The sequence below is a fragment of the Vidua chalybeata genome, chromosome 9, assembly GCF_026979565.1.
Source record: "Vidua chalybeata isolate OUT-0048 chromosome 9, bVidCha1 merged haplotype, whole genome shotgun sequence".
NCBI classification, from domain to species: domain Eukaryota; kingdom Metazoa; phylum Chordata; class Aves; order Passeriformes; family Viduidae; genus Vidua; species Vidua chalybeata.
Genome location: NC_071538.1, coordinates 4164339 through 4179867, shown reverse-complemented (window position 1 = coordinate 4179867; position 15529 = coordinate 4164339). Strand labels below are relative to the sequence as shown.

General features: G+C 51.9%; 1 protein-coding gene across 1 annotated transcript in view; it reads right to left on the bottom strand.

The window, feature by feature from the left end:
- Positions 1–875: 875 nt before the first annotated feature.
- Positions 876–15529, bottom strand: part of ASTN1 (astrotactin 1) — a 54728-nt gene continuing 40074 nt past the window's right edge. The window contains exons 15-23 of the mRNA XM_053950298.1: positions 14657–14761; positions 14290–14478; positions 11619–11887; positions 11233–11366; positions 10713–10864; positions 10244–10379; positions 10025–10125; positions 9395–9578; positions 876–4600 (exon numbers count right to left, since the gene is read on the bottom strand). Of these exons, the coding sequence (XP_053806273.1) occupies positions 4366–4600; positions 9395–9578; positions 10025–10125; positions 10244–10379; positions 10713–10864; positions 11233–11366; positions 11619–11887; positions 14290–14478; positions 14657–14761 (1505 nt within the window). The 3' untranslated portion in view covers positions 876–4365. The remainder of the gene's footprint in view (positions 4601–9394; positions 9579–10024; positions 10126–10243; positions 10380–10712; positions 10865–11232; positions 11367–11618; positions 11888–14289; positions 14479–14656; positions 14762–15529) is intronic.

Here is a 15529-nt window from a genome sequence, read left to right as displayed (position 1 = left end):
ATTTTCCTGCAATTTAGCACTGGGAAAAGAAAAAAAAAAAATCAAGTTGTTCCATGAGACTTGATGAAGTCTGGTTTCCTATGGATTCGTGTGCTATAGCCCCTAAATCCCCCTTGTGTCCTCCCAAGTGTCCTGCCTGTCTGCCTGTCTGTCTGCCCAGGCTCTCCCTGGGTCTTCCACCCATCTGGCAGGGCAGGTAGCAATACACACTGGGCTTGGCCAAGGGACCTGCCCTTGTAAGTCCTGATGGCCTGACCATTAGACACAACACAGCACTGTAAGTGGCTTTTGGCATCTTTTGCAGATCTCACCTCTGTTTAGGCACTGGCTTTCACATTCTTTGTGGGACATTAATACTCATGTTGCTGCTAGTCCTCTGTCAAAAGTCTGCAGATGGACCAGGACATTCTCCAGGGGTGGCTGACCACCAGACAGCACCAGCACCATCCCATCCATCTTATATACTAAAAGAATGGCTAAAAGGTGGGTAAAAAAAAAAAAAAAACCAACAAAAAAGTATTTTTTGGACTCTGCTTCCAAGTTCCCAGCCTCTGGAGGTTTGCAAATCAAGGGCTGAGACCCTTGCCAAGGATGTGTAAATGCAGTTTTTCCCCCAAAAAAAGGGATGACTGGAGACATCTTTACCTTCCCTCATCCAGCAGAGCAGGTGGGCAGGACGAGGCACAGGACATGGCTCCATCTGTGTGTGCTGAGTGGTTTGGGACCTGGCTAACCCAGTGGGCAGACAGGCTAATGCTAAACTTGCGTGAAGACTCACCCGAGTTCAAAGGCTGGGAGCGTTTCATCTGCAACCAAAGATGACATCAACTGGACCAAAACTATAAACAAACACTCCAGTTTGCCAGAGCCAGGGATTACTAACAGCTCCGTTTAATAGTCAATTGAATTATCATCTGGAGTTTTACATAGTGGTACAATGATTTTTGTTGCTGTTGTTTAAAAGCTTTTTTTTATTCTTTTTTTTTTAAGTAATCCAGAAGGGCTTTGTATTTCTTGCCACATGGCTATTCACCCTAAAGCACCCTACTTTCAATCTACAGTAGTAAAACGTCACATTAGAGTTTTAATAGAACATCAAGGAACATGAATTGTAGCCATCTTTGTAAAGAAAAGGACCAAACTGTCTTTATATGTTAAATAACTCCACGACAAGGAAAAGTAGTAATGCTATTACGGGGTACGGACGCAGCAAAGAAAAGTTAACGACCCAGAGGTTCATCTCAGGTGAATGATTGCTCATTAATTCAGAAATAAAACAAAAGAAAGGGGGGGGGGTGTGGTGAAGGAGGTTGCAGAAATGGTTGGAAAGCAGTTCTTCTGTTGCTGGCAGCTTGGGAAGAATCAGGAGTCCAAGAAAGAAAATACTGTGCAGGCCCAACAGTAGGAGCCTGCAGCAGATGTGGATGGTGTCAGCTCTGCAGGGAACCACAGACATAGAATGGTTTAGGTTGGAAGGGACCTTAATGATCATTTGGTCCCAACCCTGCTGCCGTGGACAGGGACACCTTCCACTAGACCAGGGCACACCTATTTTGGGTGAGCAAGCCCCACACAACACTTCTCACCAAGGTCAGGTCTACAGCCAAGGGGTAGCTCCCATGCTGGATTGGTCTGGTGCCCCATGGTGGCTGCTGGCATTTGTCTGAGATGGACTTGTGTGGTAGCTGAGATACTTGGGCAAGAAAATCCAAGCTTGGGCAAGGTTCTGACTTGCAAAGCTAGAGTGAGGAAACCAAGAAAGAAGCCCTCCAAAGCCAGGGTCACCATGAAAATGGCCTCACAGACGTGCCAGGCTGCCAGGCCCTGCCAGCCCAGCAGCTGCAGGGGCACCACGGCAGGCCAATCAGCAGAGCACAGCCCTGCCAGCAGCCTGCACAGTCTGTCACAGGGTGAGGATGCTGAGCCCCATCCAACTGTGCAAGGGTGCTGCCAAAGGACTTTGGAGGGGTAGCTTTCCCCTCACTCTCCAAAGCCCAGCCCATGGGGAAGCCAGGGAGCAGAGCCTAGCCCAGCTGGCTGATGATGCTGCAGGGCTTTGGTTGCCCATGCAAGAGCTTTGAAGTGTCAGCACAGAAGCAGAGCAGAAATATCTGCAGAGCCTCAGCATAAATCTTGGGGCCAGATGAAAAAGTAACCTAGGCAGGTGTGAATGCATGGGGTGTCCAGGGTTTTCCTGGCAGTGTCACAGCGAGTGGCTGGCAGACAGCACTGCTCCTGTCCTTGCCACTGCACCTAGTAAGCAGTAAAAGAGAGGAGTATGCTACCCAAAGGAAAACAGTCTGCATTTCACATAAAGGCCATGTACACGGTATTACTTGGCGAGAAACCAACTGGTGTCTGGGCCAGAGCAGCCTTCATTCAAACATCCCTTCGAGGCATTGAGCAGAGGTGCCCTTTGCCCATGGCTGGATGGCTGCCTGGCTGGAAGTTAAAAGTTGTCTCAGCATCTGCTGGGATAAGCAAAAGGATAAACAGAAGTGTCTTGGCCAAGAGTCTCGCTAAAAGGAAAAGGAGTGATGACTCAGTACAGATCACCTGCCCATCTGTACCTGTGCATGGCACTGGTCTCGCTCTGAGCCCTAAGCCCTTGGCAGCATCAGGCACATCAAAATATAAGGACAAACACATAAGAAAAAGCCAAAAGGACCCAGGAGACTTCCTTCTTGCACAGAGCAAATGTTTGTCTGATGACCCCTGCTAGACACATATTACAGCAATGACACAGGCATGTCCAGGTCACACTGACTGATGGTGGCTGCTCCCAGCAGCTCCCCAGTCCAGACCAGCTGCCCCTGGAGAGATGTCTGCCCATAAGAAGGAAAGAGCAAAGCACTGTGTGGTCCTGCAGGAAGATACTGAACTGTTGTTGAGAAAATATGGTGATGCAGCGCTGTCAGCTGCATCACCGTATTTGTGACGGGGTGCAGAGCACAGCCACTCCCCTCTCAGCACCACACAAATATTCAAGCCATGTCCTCAGCAGGTAGGAAGAGGAATGAGGCAGAAAATCATATGAGACAGGCTGAAGACTGTTCCTGCCAAGACTGAAAAAAATGAAAGGAAATTTCTCTCTGGAGGCATCGTAAAAATCCCACTGTAGGGCTCTGGTCTTGTCTAGATCAAAGGTGCACAGCTGGCAAGTCCAGAGGTGCCTCCTCTGCAAACCAGGCAGTAAGCTGAAGCTAAAATGAACCTGGTTTCTGCCTCCAACATCATCAGCAGTGACAGGGATTTAGAGAATTTTTTGCTCCGAACCAAATCCAGTGTCCCAGTACAACCCCAGCTCTCTGGCTTTAAAAAAACAGTATTACCAGAGGAAGAGGCAGATGTGAGCCTGAACATGGGCAAGCAACACCCCCAGAAGTCTGTCCTCCATGCCCTCTCTGGGACCAGAATGTTCAGCACCATCCTGCACCACGGCATTGGGGTACCTTGCATCCCTCTCCCCTCACCACACAGAGCCTGGGCTATACCACAGCTGCAAGTGTCTGGTGCAGAACATCTTGTCTGTGTCATCTGGCTGCTGCTCTCCCAGCTGAGTTCTCCTCAGCAGCAACTTGATGTTGCTTCTAAGTTTTTATTATGGTGGGAAAAAAAAAAAAAAAGATAATAAAAAGGATTTTGAAGTTGACTTCTGAGAAATGTGGTCCCTCAAGAAGAAAGCTCACGATGTCCAGCTGACTACTGGCCCTGAGGCCAAGCTGCTTTTGTTCTAGAGGACTCTGCATCTTAGAGCACATGTGGGTTTTGGCCATGGCAGAAGAACCTGAGGACATGGGGTCACAATGCCCCTGCCTCTTTGCCCCAGCTGATGATACCACGCCAGCTCTGCCCATCAACAGCACCACTGCTCTCCCAGGTCTCACCCAGACCTCATTACAATTGCAAAAAACCCCATCCCAACCCTGCTGGCCTCCCAGTGGCTGATTACCCAGCCATAACCATAAGCATCTCAACCTGACTTGCATGCCCTCCATTTTTGCCTGCATCACCTGCTCTCCCATCCTGGCTGTGTCACCATGTTTCTCCCACAACTGGTGTCGCCCACCTTTGGAGACAGTCCCCACAGCCAGGGCAGGGATGGGGCAGGAGAAGAGGGCTGTGCCCTCCCAACCTGCCTCCTTCACCAATGCTGAGGAACCTCTTGGCAAAATGAATAAAACAAAACCAAGAAAACTGGGTCCCACAAGACTTCTAACTAGAAAGGCTTTTGGCCAAGTTGAAGAAGAAACTAATACTGAGTCAGTCCTGCACAGAGCAGCCGGTTTTGCTCCCCAGTCCAAATTCTCGCCTCCAGAAACATCAGTGACACCCTCCCACTCCATGGGTCCATGTGTAAAACCCTCAGTAGTCCTTGTCACCATAGTCATTGTAAAGGACACTCAGCGTCTGCTCCTCGCACGTCTTCCTGAGGTCCCGGCTGAGCTCCAACCAGTCGAGCCCATAGGGCTTGATCTCGCTGTAGCGGCAGGCGAGGTACTTGAGGGATGAGCGCTGCAGGCTGATCTTGGGCTCCTGCAGGAGGCCATTGCACCAGCTGCTGAGGTCCCCCAGCTGTGAGAGGATGAGGCCAGCCTTCCTGCAGCGAGGGCGGGCAAGGGGAGATGCCAGGGGGGTGATGGACAGCGAGGGGTGGCAGGAGTGATGGAGACACGACGGAGGGGATGGCGAGAAGGGCGGGAGGAATGTATGAGGAGAGAAAAGTAAAGACAGTTAAGGACACCACGGGAGCTCCTTGAGGGAGAAGAGACAATGCAAGAGCAGCTGTGAGGAGCTACCAGGACAAGGAGGGATGGTGGGGCTGTGGGGACACACCATTCCCAAGGCAGCACTGCAAGCTAAATCCATGTGAGAACAGCCCCTACCCAGGGCAGAGATGCCCATGTCACCATGGCAGTGCTGGACCAGCTGCACTCGTCTTGGGACTCACACTTCACTGTCCTGTCACCTCTTCTTCTTCCACCCTGTACCACTCACACAACAAGGCCAGGTTTGCTGAGAGTTTATTAAAGAGACAGTCACAGGTGCAGCAGTGAAACCCCCAGCACCCCCTGGGGTGGACGTCACCAAGGACTCATGTGGCACCACCAGTCATTGTTGCAGCTACTGGATCCCAAATATAACAGGATGGGAAACAGAGCCAATAGCACTGCAGGCAGTGGGGATAAAAGATAAGAAGTGTCAGGCATGACATATATGGCCAGCCCAGAACAGTGTCACCATGTGTGTCCTCTCCATTAAGCGCATGTGCTGCATATTCAGGAGCTATGCTGGTCACTCATGGCTTGGTGTAAGAATCACAGAATCATGGAATGGTTTGGTTGGAAGGGACCTTAAAGATCATTTTGTTCCACTCCCCTGTCCCATGGCAGGGACATCTTCCACTTGACCAGGTTGCTCCAAGACCCATCCTGGTCTTGAACATTTCCAGGAACAGGGCATGCTCAACTTCTCCAGTGCCAGAAATGCACAGTATTGGGAGCAGCATGCTAGGATACCACTGAGGAGGAGGGAGATTCAAGAAAAAAAAAAATATCCAAACCAGAATGTCATGTCTGGCTGACGGTCTGTGTGGAAGGTTGAAGGTGAGATAAAAATTATGATCTACACAGGATGCAATGTCACAAGACATAAGCACCATAAATGACACTCCTGCTACATGACTCGCAATATTTAGTAACAGGTTAAGAAATGTGTCCTGCAGGACACCGTGCAAACCAGAAGGGATACACTGGGGCATACATCAAACATGTCCAAAAAGCTCTGAGAGCAGGGGATGTGGCAGAGCTCCCTGGTTCTTTGCAAGTGCATTTTGCATCTTCTAGTTGTGGAGAACAAGGCAAGGAAAGGCAAGTCGCTGCTGCAGCAGCTTGTAAAAAGCCACAAAACAGCCAAGGAAGCTTTGAGAGAAGGTCAGGTGACAGAGGCAGAGGAGGTCCAGGATTAATCCATCTCCTGCAACAGACATCCAGCACATCCAGGGCATCATAGCCTCAGTGCAGGCTTGTCCTGGTAGTGACGAAGCGCTAAATCACCAGCCTCTTTTATTGGATGAGATATTGGAAGAGCACAGAGGATCATGGCCAAACATGATCTAAGTTGTGTTCTCTTCTTTTCAAATTTGTCCTCTTAAAATTGTGCTTCTAATGTTTTTATCAGGAAAATCAGTTTGTACAGTTAGAACACATTGTGTTCATTTTAAATTTGTCTCACACTTTGGGTGATCTCCAGGGAATGTGACCACTGTGGAGGATTCAAATGAAGCATCTTGAAGGTATCTCATGTGCCTGGAAACCCAGACCAAAAGTTTAAGTGTCTGATGAGCTGAGAGAAGTTTCCTACCCAGCTACAAGGTCAGTTGGTGGGTTAGAATAGTCAGGGAAAAGAAGATACATCCCCTCACTAGCTTTAACTCATCATCTGCTCAGCCCAGAAGAGGCAGCAGTCACAAATCATGATTCTGAAGGAAAAAATCCCATTCTTACTGGACATTCTTACTTAGGATAAGCAGGGTGGGCTGGTGTGACAGCTCCAGGATATGTGTACCAACCATGAAGGAACATTCACCGCCTCTCCACACCTCCCTCCAGGCCAGGCACACCATAGGAGAGCTGCTTGAAGAGGAATTAATTTACCCCAAGTCCAGTCAGAGCCAACTTTGGCTTTCCTAGAGAGAAAACCTTGGATGTGACTGCAGCTCCAAGGGCCCAATCTGGAGCCACTGAAAGGTTGCCCAGCTCTGCAGCCACATGACAAGTGCTACCCCAGAGCTCATGTCTAAGGCATGCCAGAGAAGCAAAGGTGGTTAGCATGGTGTTGGCTCTGGAGACAGCCACCCAAGCTGGCCAGCCATGAGAAAATAGCCAAGCTCTCACTTGTCCCGGTCTCTGCATCTGATACCTAAGCAAGGTGCCATGAGTGCCTCTCTTCCTCTGGCATTACAGGCACCCTCACAGGAATGCCTGATATGATCCCACAGATTTTGGCTCAAAGTCCATAGGCACTACCAGACTTCACTGGGCTTTGCATCAAATCCAACTTCCACTTACTGCTTGCTTTTCTCTCCATTTCCTTTCCTTATGCAAAGACCAGGACTCTGCATCCCTTCTTGGACTGTGAGGGAGCGACTTGCTTTCGTAGCCTCAGACAAGTTATCTGTGCACTCACAAGTTATGCTTCTTCAGTCCAGCAGCCAGTACTGCCAAGAAAGGAGCTGAGTGTGCCACAAATGAGCAGAGTAGGAGGTGCCCTGGACGTGTGGAGGAGGAGGGACATGGTAGAGTCAGTCGCGTGGGTCCGCATCCACGACTTCAAAGGAGCATCAGTAACAGTCAAACAAACACTGTCTGCTGGCTAAATAATGTCATCTGCAAGTGATTTGTCCTGTCACCACCAGTCTGGGTGCTTCGCCCTCGCAGACGATCAAACAGGAGGTCTGCTTTCCAAGATTTGTCATCACCAGAGCCCGCTGCAGCTGCCTAAATGCCTCTTTCCAAGCAGTGTGAGCTGCAAACACTTCATCAGCAACTTGCGTCATCCTATCCTGAGCGCTCCAGCATTTCCAGAGGGTGCAATTAACCCTCTGGTTCGTAGATTCACACAGAAAATGGTATCATTTGGGTAATTCAGTGGCATTTCTGGCTGCTCCATGGCAATGCCTCTGCCTCGTGGGGCTCAAGGAGGCAGCTTCCACCCCCTGTTCTGGCTGGTCCTGGGTCTCCTCACTGGAGCAGAAAGCAGCAGTGGCAACACTCAGCCTCAGTGATGGCAGCGGCTCTGTGACGACTCCAGTCTGCCATGTAAGGAATTTTATGAGCTCCTCATGCAAATCACCACAACAGATGTCAGATGGTCTGTGCAAAGTGGGGCTGGATTTCACATCTGGAAGTGGAGACAGAGCAGCATCACCACAGCTGGGATCAAGCCAACGGTGAGACTAAAGTCCAAGCCTGCTGATGCCACTCGGTGTTGGGGAATGAGGCAACCCTGGGCAGAGGAGCTGCTGGGAGCCTCTGCCCTAAAAAGACTCCATGTGCTGCAATGTTGCTACTGAGCTTTGAGGTTGTGCCTCAAAGAGCTCACATTTCTTAGGACAAAAATGGGAAAACGGAAAAGAGAAGAGACCCCTCTGAGGAGACCCCTCCAGGGCATGGAGGGCCTCCTCAGAGTTTCCCACCAAAGCCGTACCAGGAGACAAGTCCAATGCACTAAGTGCAAGATAGGCACAAGCTACTTGCTGAGTCTCTCTGACTGCCTAGCAGAGGTTTGGAGGACAGAGAATGTACATGGAGAATCTCCTATCCTCAGCTAGAAGTATACAAGTGATCACCTGGAGAAGCAGGGCTGGAAGACAGACAGTGGTGAGACCAGCAAGAGGACGTGTGGGGCACGGTGTAAGGCAGCGGCCATGAATTTCATGCATAGGAGCTCTTGTTGATGTGCATTTGAAAGTAACCCTGATTTCCAGATGAGGATACAGCTCTGGTTGTTTGGAGGCCACATGCTATGAAACACCACTGCAGCACATGCAATCTCTCAGCCCAGCTTGCTAAACTGACTGGAAGTATCTACATTACTGGGAAACCATGCAGACTAAAGCAGACGTTGAAGGCCAGGGGGAGAAGGGAACATCTGGCTATCTCCACAAGTCTGGGACATTCTCAGGCAGCTGGAGGGGCTTCAGTGACCTGGAGAAGCCTAAAGAGAAGACATGGTGTTTACTCAGGCACAAGACAGGAAGAGCTCAGGACAATCTCCTCCAAAACCTGCTGTGGCAGCTCAGCACTGCCTGGGCACCAAAAACTCTCATATCATGTCACCCCCACACAACCACAGATGTGGATCAAAAGTGAGGAAATGCACAGTTCAGACCTAAAGTCAGTCCTGCTGGGGACCACAAGTTGACAGAGTTCAGTACAGAGAGGTGCATTCAGCTCAAGCCAAAGCCCAAGAAAAGGCAGAAAGCAGAACTGGATCTCCATCCCTCGAAGGCATGTTATTTTTCCAAGACCTTCTGACTTTTTGCCTGTGGCATCAGCTATAAAGGAAAAGAGAAAATCCCATCCCTTTGCCACTCTGCATAGCATGAACATGTTAGGCCAAACTCTAGAGACAGGATAGGGCTGATGGGATGGACAGTAGTGTTGGGTTGACAACAGTCAACCACTTTCCACCTTGTCCTATGTTAATGGTCCTTGCACATGCACAGCACCCAGCAAAATAGAAACCCCACTGTGACACTCTAAGGTCTATCACCCATCATCATATCATGAGATTTGATGTAGAGATGCCTTCCTGGTGACCACTACCCATGAGGGACAAGCCTGCTGGTGGGCAGGCCTGCCTGCTTAGCCAGCTCAGCTCCCGAGCCTACCTGGGCCCCAGCTCATCCTCACAGCGCCAGGTGAACTCCCCAAAGCTCTCGTAGTGCTGGTTGTAGTGGTAGAGGACTCGGTGGAGGCTGGGGGAGCCCAGGTCCAGCAGGGTGTTGTAGGCTGTCTGCTGCTCCTTGCCGCTCGTGTAGCCGTTGAAGAGGTTGTAGATCTTGTCTGCTATTTCTGGGCAGAAGGACAGGGGTGTTCAGTGGGGTGCAAGGAAAGGCTGTCAGGGCTAAAGCTCAGTTCTAGGGAAACCAGGACCAGAACCAAGATTTGTCCACTGAGTTATGATTTACATCACATCAGGACAAGGTCCCAACAGACTAGATGGCATTCCCTGGACTCAGTCCAGGTTAGCTTCCCACAGTTTGGTCTAATTAAGAAAAGAAATGAGTGAAGCCATCAGGTAGCGTTAGTGAAACACCATTCATTCACTTTTGTTTTCAGAGAGGACTGTGCCTCCTGCAGCCCCCCAACTCAGCCCTCCACACCTTGTGGCAGCTCCTGGGCCACTATGGGTGAAGGAGATGTTAGAGCCAGGACACAAGACATGTACGGGAACATGCTGGAAGGGGGAACTCCCTCTGGTCCCAAGCATCACAGTCCAGCAGCTCCCTCCATCTCACCTTGAGCTTTCACATCATCTACCACAGGGCAGGGCGTCTTCACCGTCACATCACTCGACCTGGAACGTCTTCCTGTGTTGTCAACTCCCCAGAGTGTGAACCTGGATGAGAAGGGGAAAAAAACAAAGCTCTGGGCTCTCAAGGCCACATGGAAATACAGGCAGCATCAAACAGCATCAGGATGTCAGCACTGCCACAGGCACGGCACAGGGCACTCACATGTAGGTGGTGTCGGGCTCCAAGCAGCGGATGATGAGGGAGATGGTGGAGGAGAGTCTGTCAGGCACTTGGGCTGGCATGGCACAGGGGGACTTGGCACCAGAGATGATGTCATCCACGAAGCTCAGCACCGTCTCTAGGGAGAGAGGGGAGGATGTGCCACTGGTGATGGCACAGCTGTCCCTGGGGCTGCGGAGAGCCTGTGCCTGCTGCCACACTGCCTGGTGCCAAGGGGGACCAAGGCTAACGCATGAAGTTTGTATAAAGTGGGACCCACTACTTTTCCAGAAAAGTTCATCCCTGTGGAATGGAGCTGCCCCTTTCTCCTGCATGGTGGGTAGAAGGGCTGCTCTCTCTTCCACAGGGTATTTGATTTGTTGCAGCATCCCCTTGCAAAGACAAAGGCAGAGGCTCTCTTCTAACATCTCCATCCCACTCTCCCTAGAGAACCAGTGGAGTCCCCACTCACCTGTCTCCACCTTGGAGTGGTCCATTCTGTCGGTGACTTTCTCTTGACGGAGGAGGTAGTCCACAATCTGCACCCCAATGGGGGGCTCCGAGTGGTCCCACTCCAGTACCACCAGTGTGCTGCTGGGCTCATGTACAGTGGAGAGGTGCAGGCTGGGGGACAGTTTTTGCATTACTCTCTCACAACAAAAGGGATTCAAAGCCATTAACTCACAGGAGACAGTAACCTCAGGAGAGAAATTACTCCCCCTCCCTTTCCCCTCCTGGCTCTGGGCATGTTGGTCCAAAGGACTCATTCCCTAGGGTTGCTTTATCAGCATGGATCCACAACCAGCTCCTCAGTCCTCAGTTGAACTCAGAAAAGACACTGCAACTCTGTACTCTCAATTCCCCGGTCACCCATCAGTTTGCAAACCTGTCCCCTAAAGGCACACAGCCCCACCACCTCCTGCCACCACACTGTCGGCCACCGCCACCTCTTCACAGACCCATCACAGCAAAAAGCCAGGCTGGGCACCTACATTGGGTGTGGGAGAGGTGCACAGGTGGGCAGCCCGTCAGCCCCAAAGGCACTCGAGTCACAGCGGCACCAGTCCTCGATGACATCCCCACTGCCCGAGCACCACAACAAGCTCATGGTGGCCTCCTGCAGGAGCTGGGAGAGAGGAGAAGGGGTTGAACATCGGGCAGATAAGCTCCCGTCCCACCACCACTTGTACCAGTGTTCATCCATCCCCTGGTGGGTTCAGCACAGTCCATCCAGCCTGGAGAGCAGGGCTGGCCAATGGACAAGGGCTGCCACAGCTGGGCATGATGCTATCTGGGCAAGCTGCCTTCAAAGACAGCCACAATGCAGTCCTGCCACCCCTCCTGCCCACTCCATTGCCCCCAGCACGTGGCTCCTCACCCGCTGGGTCTGGTTGTTGGTGACCAGCTCGTAGAGGGGGGCCGCTTTGGTGACCTCCAGCAGGATGGGCTCGGCTGGCACGTCGGGGCTGGAGGCGACGTGGCAGAGCGGGCAGGAGGAGGGGCAGCGCCCGCGGCTCTGGCACTCCATCCGGACGCCGGCGGCCACGCGCTTGGTGCCAGACTCGGAGAGGCTGGCGATGTACTCGGGGAATGTCAGCACCTTGGGGTCCCGCTCCCGCTCCTCTGACTCATCTGAGGGGGAATTGCCTGGAGAAGGGGAGAAAAAGTGACACCAGCGTGGGCTCCAAGCCATTGGTAGTGGATGTGTGAGGGGATAGAGCTCTGCCTTCCACCCAGGAGAGAGGCAGTGTTTCCAAAGAGCCCCCTGTATCCTTTTGCTCTGTAGGGATTAAATACTTACTGGTCTTCAGAGAAGGAATCAGGACTAAAAAGCCCACCCTGGCCTCTGTGATTGCAGGTCCTCTGGTCTCCCCGTGCCTCAGTTTCCCCAGCCCCATCCCTACACCTGGACTGGGACAGTGCACCCTTACAGCAGGTCCCCACGAGAGGGAGCCTCTTTCATGTGGCTGGAGATTCCTGGAGGACCTGCCTCGGCACTTCACGTCACACTGACTCCCCAACAGAGACCCCTGCCAAACCACTCTCCTGCAAAAGCCTTCCTGGCCCTACATAGCAGGAAATATTTTGGCACGAGAGGAACAGTCCTTGCACAAAAGTCAAAAAGGTAAAATCTGCCCATCACTGCTGTGCCCTGGGTAGCATCACCCTGCCATGGCAAGCCCTGCCACGAAGGGGAACAGTGCTTTTCACACAAAATCCCTGCCAAAGGATGCCCCTGGATTTATACAGAAGAAAGAGGGGCCTAAAGGGACCATTGAAGATGGTCGGTGGGGTTGGAGGAAGCTGAAGGACGATCAGGCAAAGCCTCACCCCCAGGCCAGGCTCAGGCCAACGTTAGTGGTGACTTGGTACGGGCTGGCTGCTGTGGGCAGCCACCATGGACCACATCCATGACTCAATAGGAAAATCTCCCTATAGCAAAGATTTGTGGAGAAATGATGGGCCAGCACTAGCCCATCCTTGAGACTCCTGCAAAGAAAACAAGGCTGTTAAAACAAAACCTGGGGTACAAAAGTGTTGCTCTGCTCCCCCAGGAAGCTGGAGATGGATCACTTTAGACTGGCTGTGAATTGCAGCTTAGCAGGCACTGAGGAAAAGCAGAGCAGCCAGGGAATGATTTGTCTCTTGCAATTTCTCAATCGATATCCAGCCCCTGACGTTTGCAAACAAAAAGCAAAGGAGGGAAAGTGGCAGGTGCCAGAGTGAAACCTAAATGTGATACTGTGGGTGGAAAAAGCCTGCCAGACCTGAAAAGCCTCCAAGCACAAAAATCAAAGAGGAGGAAATTGCAGGAGAAAAAAAAAAAAAAAAAAAGTACTTGCAATCAGGAGGTGCTACATCTGGAGACAGCCTACAGCCAAAGAGCGCCGGGTCTGTACTTTCCCAGGCGGGCTTGTGAAGGAGTCCAGGCTCCACGAGACCTGAGCCCACAGGATCCAGATTGAGGCTTTGAAAGAAGCCCTTCCCACACAAGAGCCCTGGGGATATAATAAATATCTCTGTGGCTAGGACACAGCAAGAGCAGCATCATAGGCTGGTGCCAATACTGAGAATTATGAAGCTTCATGATGGAAATTATGCGTCTGTTGTGGCGCCTGTGAGCTCCAAGCTCACACTGCCTGCACCTGGGAATTCCTGGGCAGGAGCAGCAAACCAAGGTCATCTAAAAAGCAGCAGCTCTGCTCAGCATTCCCCATGCCCAGGCCTGGGAGCTGGCTCTTGTTTGCTGCCCAAGCCTGGATGCTGCAACCCACTATCCCCAGCACAGGCAGGAAAACGCCTACAGGCAGCTTTGCTGAGGCCAGCACAAGAGATCCCAGAATCATAGAATATGAGAATAGTTTGGAATGGGAGGGACAATAAAGACCATCTCATTCCAGTCTCCTGCATGGGCAGGGACACCCTCCACTAGACCAAGTTGCCACAATCCTGAGGACAGATGGCAGCAGGCAGGAGTTAGGTTGCCTCAGCTTTTGTAAAGCTGCCATTCAAAGCGGGCATGACCTTTTCCACTGGGGATCCATCACAGCTCACTGCAGCCAGGGCACTGAAGGGGATGCAGCAGAGCCAGATGCCCTGTGCACCATGATGAACCTCCCAGCTCCTAACTGGTTCCCAGGCATTAAAAGCATTCTCCCCAGGAGAAGGAAACACACTGGAGGGAGAAAAGTCTGGCTGTGGGATGCAAGTGGAAGAGAGTAGATAAGGCAGAGACAAAAGGAAGGAAGGAGTAAGATTAAAGACAACAGTTAAGTCCAGAATGAGGCAGGATGGCTTGGTGGGATGGGTGCACTTGTCTTTCCCTGGGGCTGTGGGAATTGATCTTTCTTTTCAGCCTAGACCAGTGCCTGCTGCAATCCATAGGAATCCTTTGGCTGGCTTCAAAGGGTATGAGAGCAGGGTGTGAGATGATGATGTGGGATGCGGTCCTGACACAGGCTGGGGACCCTCCAAAATGCAAAAAGCAAACCCTGCTTCCCGCTCCCATGGGGTGGCTATGAGTTCCCTTCCCAAGGATAAGCTCCTACCTTTGCTGATGTCCTCATACTCCAGCCAGAGCTGCCGCTGGACCTGCCTGTTGGGATACCAGATGGAGCAGGACTCCTCAAAGCCGTACACTGCCTCTTGGATGTAGTGGTTGCCAAACTGGTCCAGCAGCGCCACAAAATCTCCACGGGAGGTGGCTCCATCCAGTGAGTGGAGTGCATTGCTGAAGGCTGGGAAAGAGATGGCGAGATGAGGTGGGCTCAGTTCCCAGAGCCCACCAAGCCCTTGCTACCTCCCTACACACTCGCAATGGGCAACCAGCCTTTGAGCCCATCACCTGCCAGCAGAAGGCTATGTCACCTCTTGCCATCCTTTCTCCCCTTATTCCCTGTGTCCCTGCACACTTACACTGGGAGATGGTCATCTGGTTGAGTCGGACATGGTACATGACAGACTGCACCTTCCAGTGCTGCAGGAGGGGGTACCCGGACACCTCGCTGAAGTTCACCATCCCTGCCAGAGAAAGGACACAGGGACTCAATGCCACTGCTGAGCAGTACCTCACCACGGGGATGGTTGTAGCCCTTCATGCCGTGGGCAACACAGCCATCAAGGTGGGAAGAAGTCAGGGAAAAGGGTTCTGTTCACACCACATGCCCCCAGGGAGGCATTCAGAGCTGAGGGTCAGGTGGTCCTCAGCAATTAAAAAGATGGCTTTGAAGGAAAACATGTAGGCTTGTTTAATTTTGCCGTCCGGGCTCTGCACTGGAAGATAATGAGCCTCCTCCTGTACCCCCTCCTGCTTCCTTTCCCAGTGCCCATTCCCAAGGCATGCCCAGGTATGCTAATTATGTCACTAATGAGAGCTGTGCTTTTTAATGAGCTGCTAGCAGGCCTGGGAACGGTCACCGTCATGCCACGTGTGCCCAAGTGCGACCGGCCAAGAGGCCCTGGGTCCCCTTTGGCTGGGACTGAGCTGAGTGGGCAGCAGATGGACTGGGACATCGCTCAGCTATGGATGCTAATGTTCCCTCAGGACATTATGGCAATGCTGGGGCTGAAGAGGACCCAGGGTTTGTCCTTCTCCTTCAAAGACATCCCGTTCTTCAGCCATTTAGCTGTTAGTTACAGTAGCCAGAAATTCATGGAGACCTGGGCTGGGTGGCCACTTACTCCTGCTTAAGGCACAAGGCAGCTCAGCTTCTATGAGCAGAGGGACAGAGAGGCCACTGAGCCTCAGACAAAGCCCCAGCAAGGGAACTGAAGGGTGCTCATGGCTCT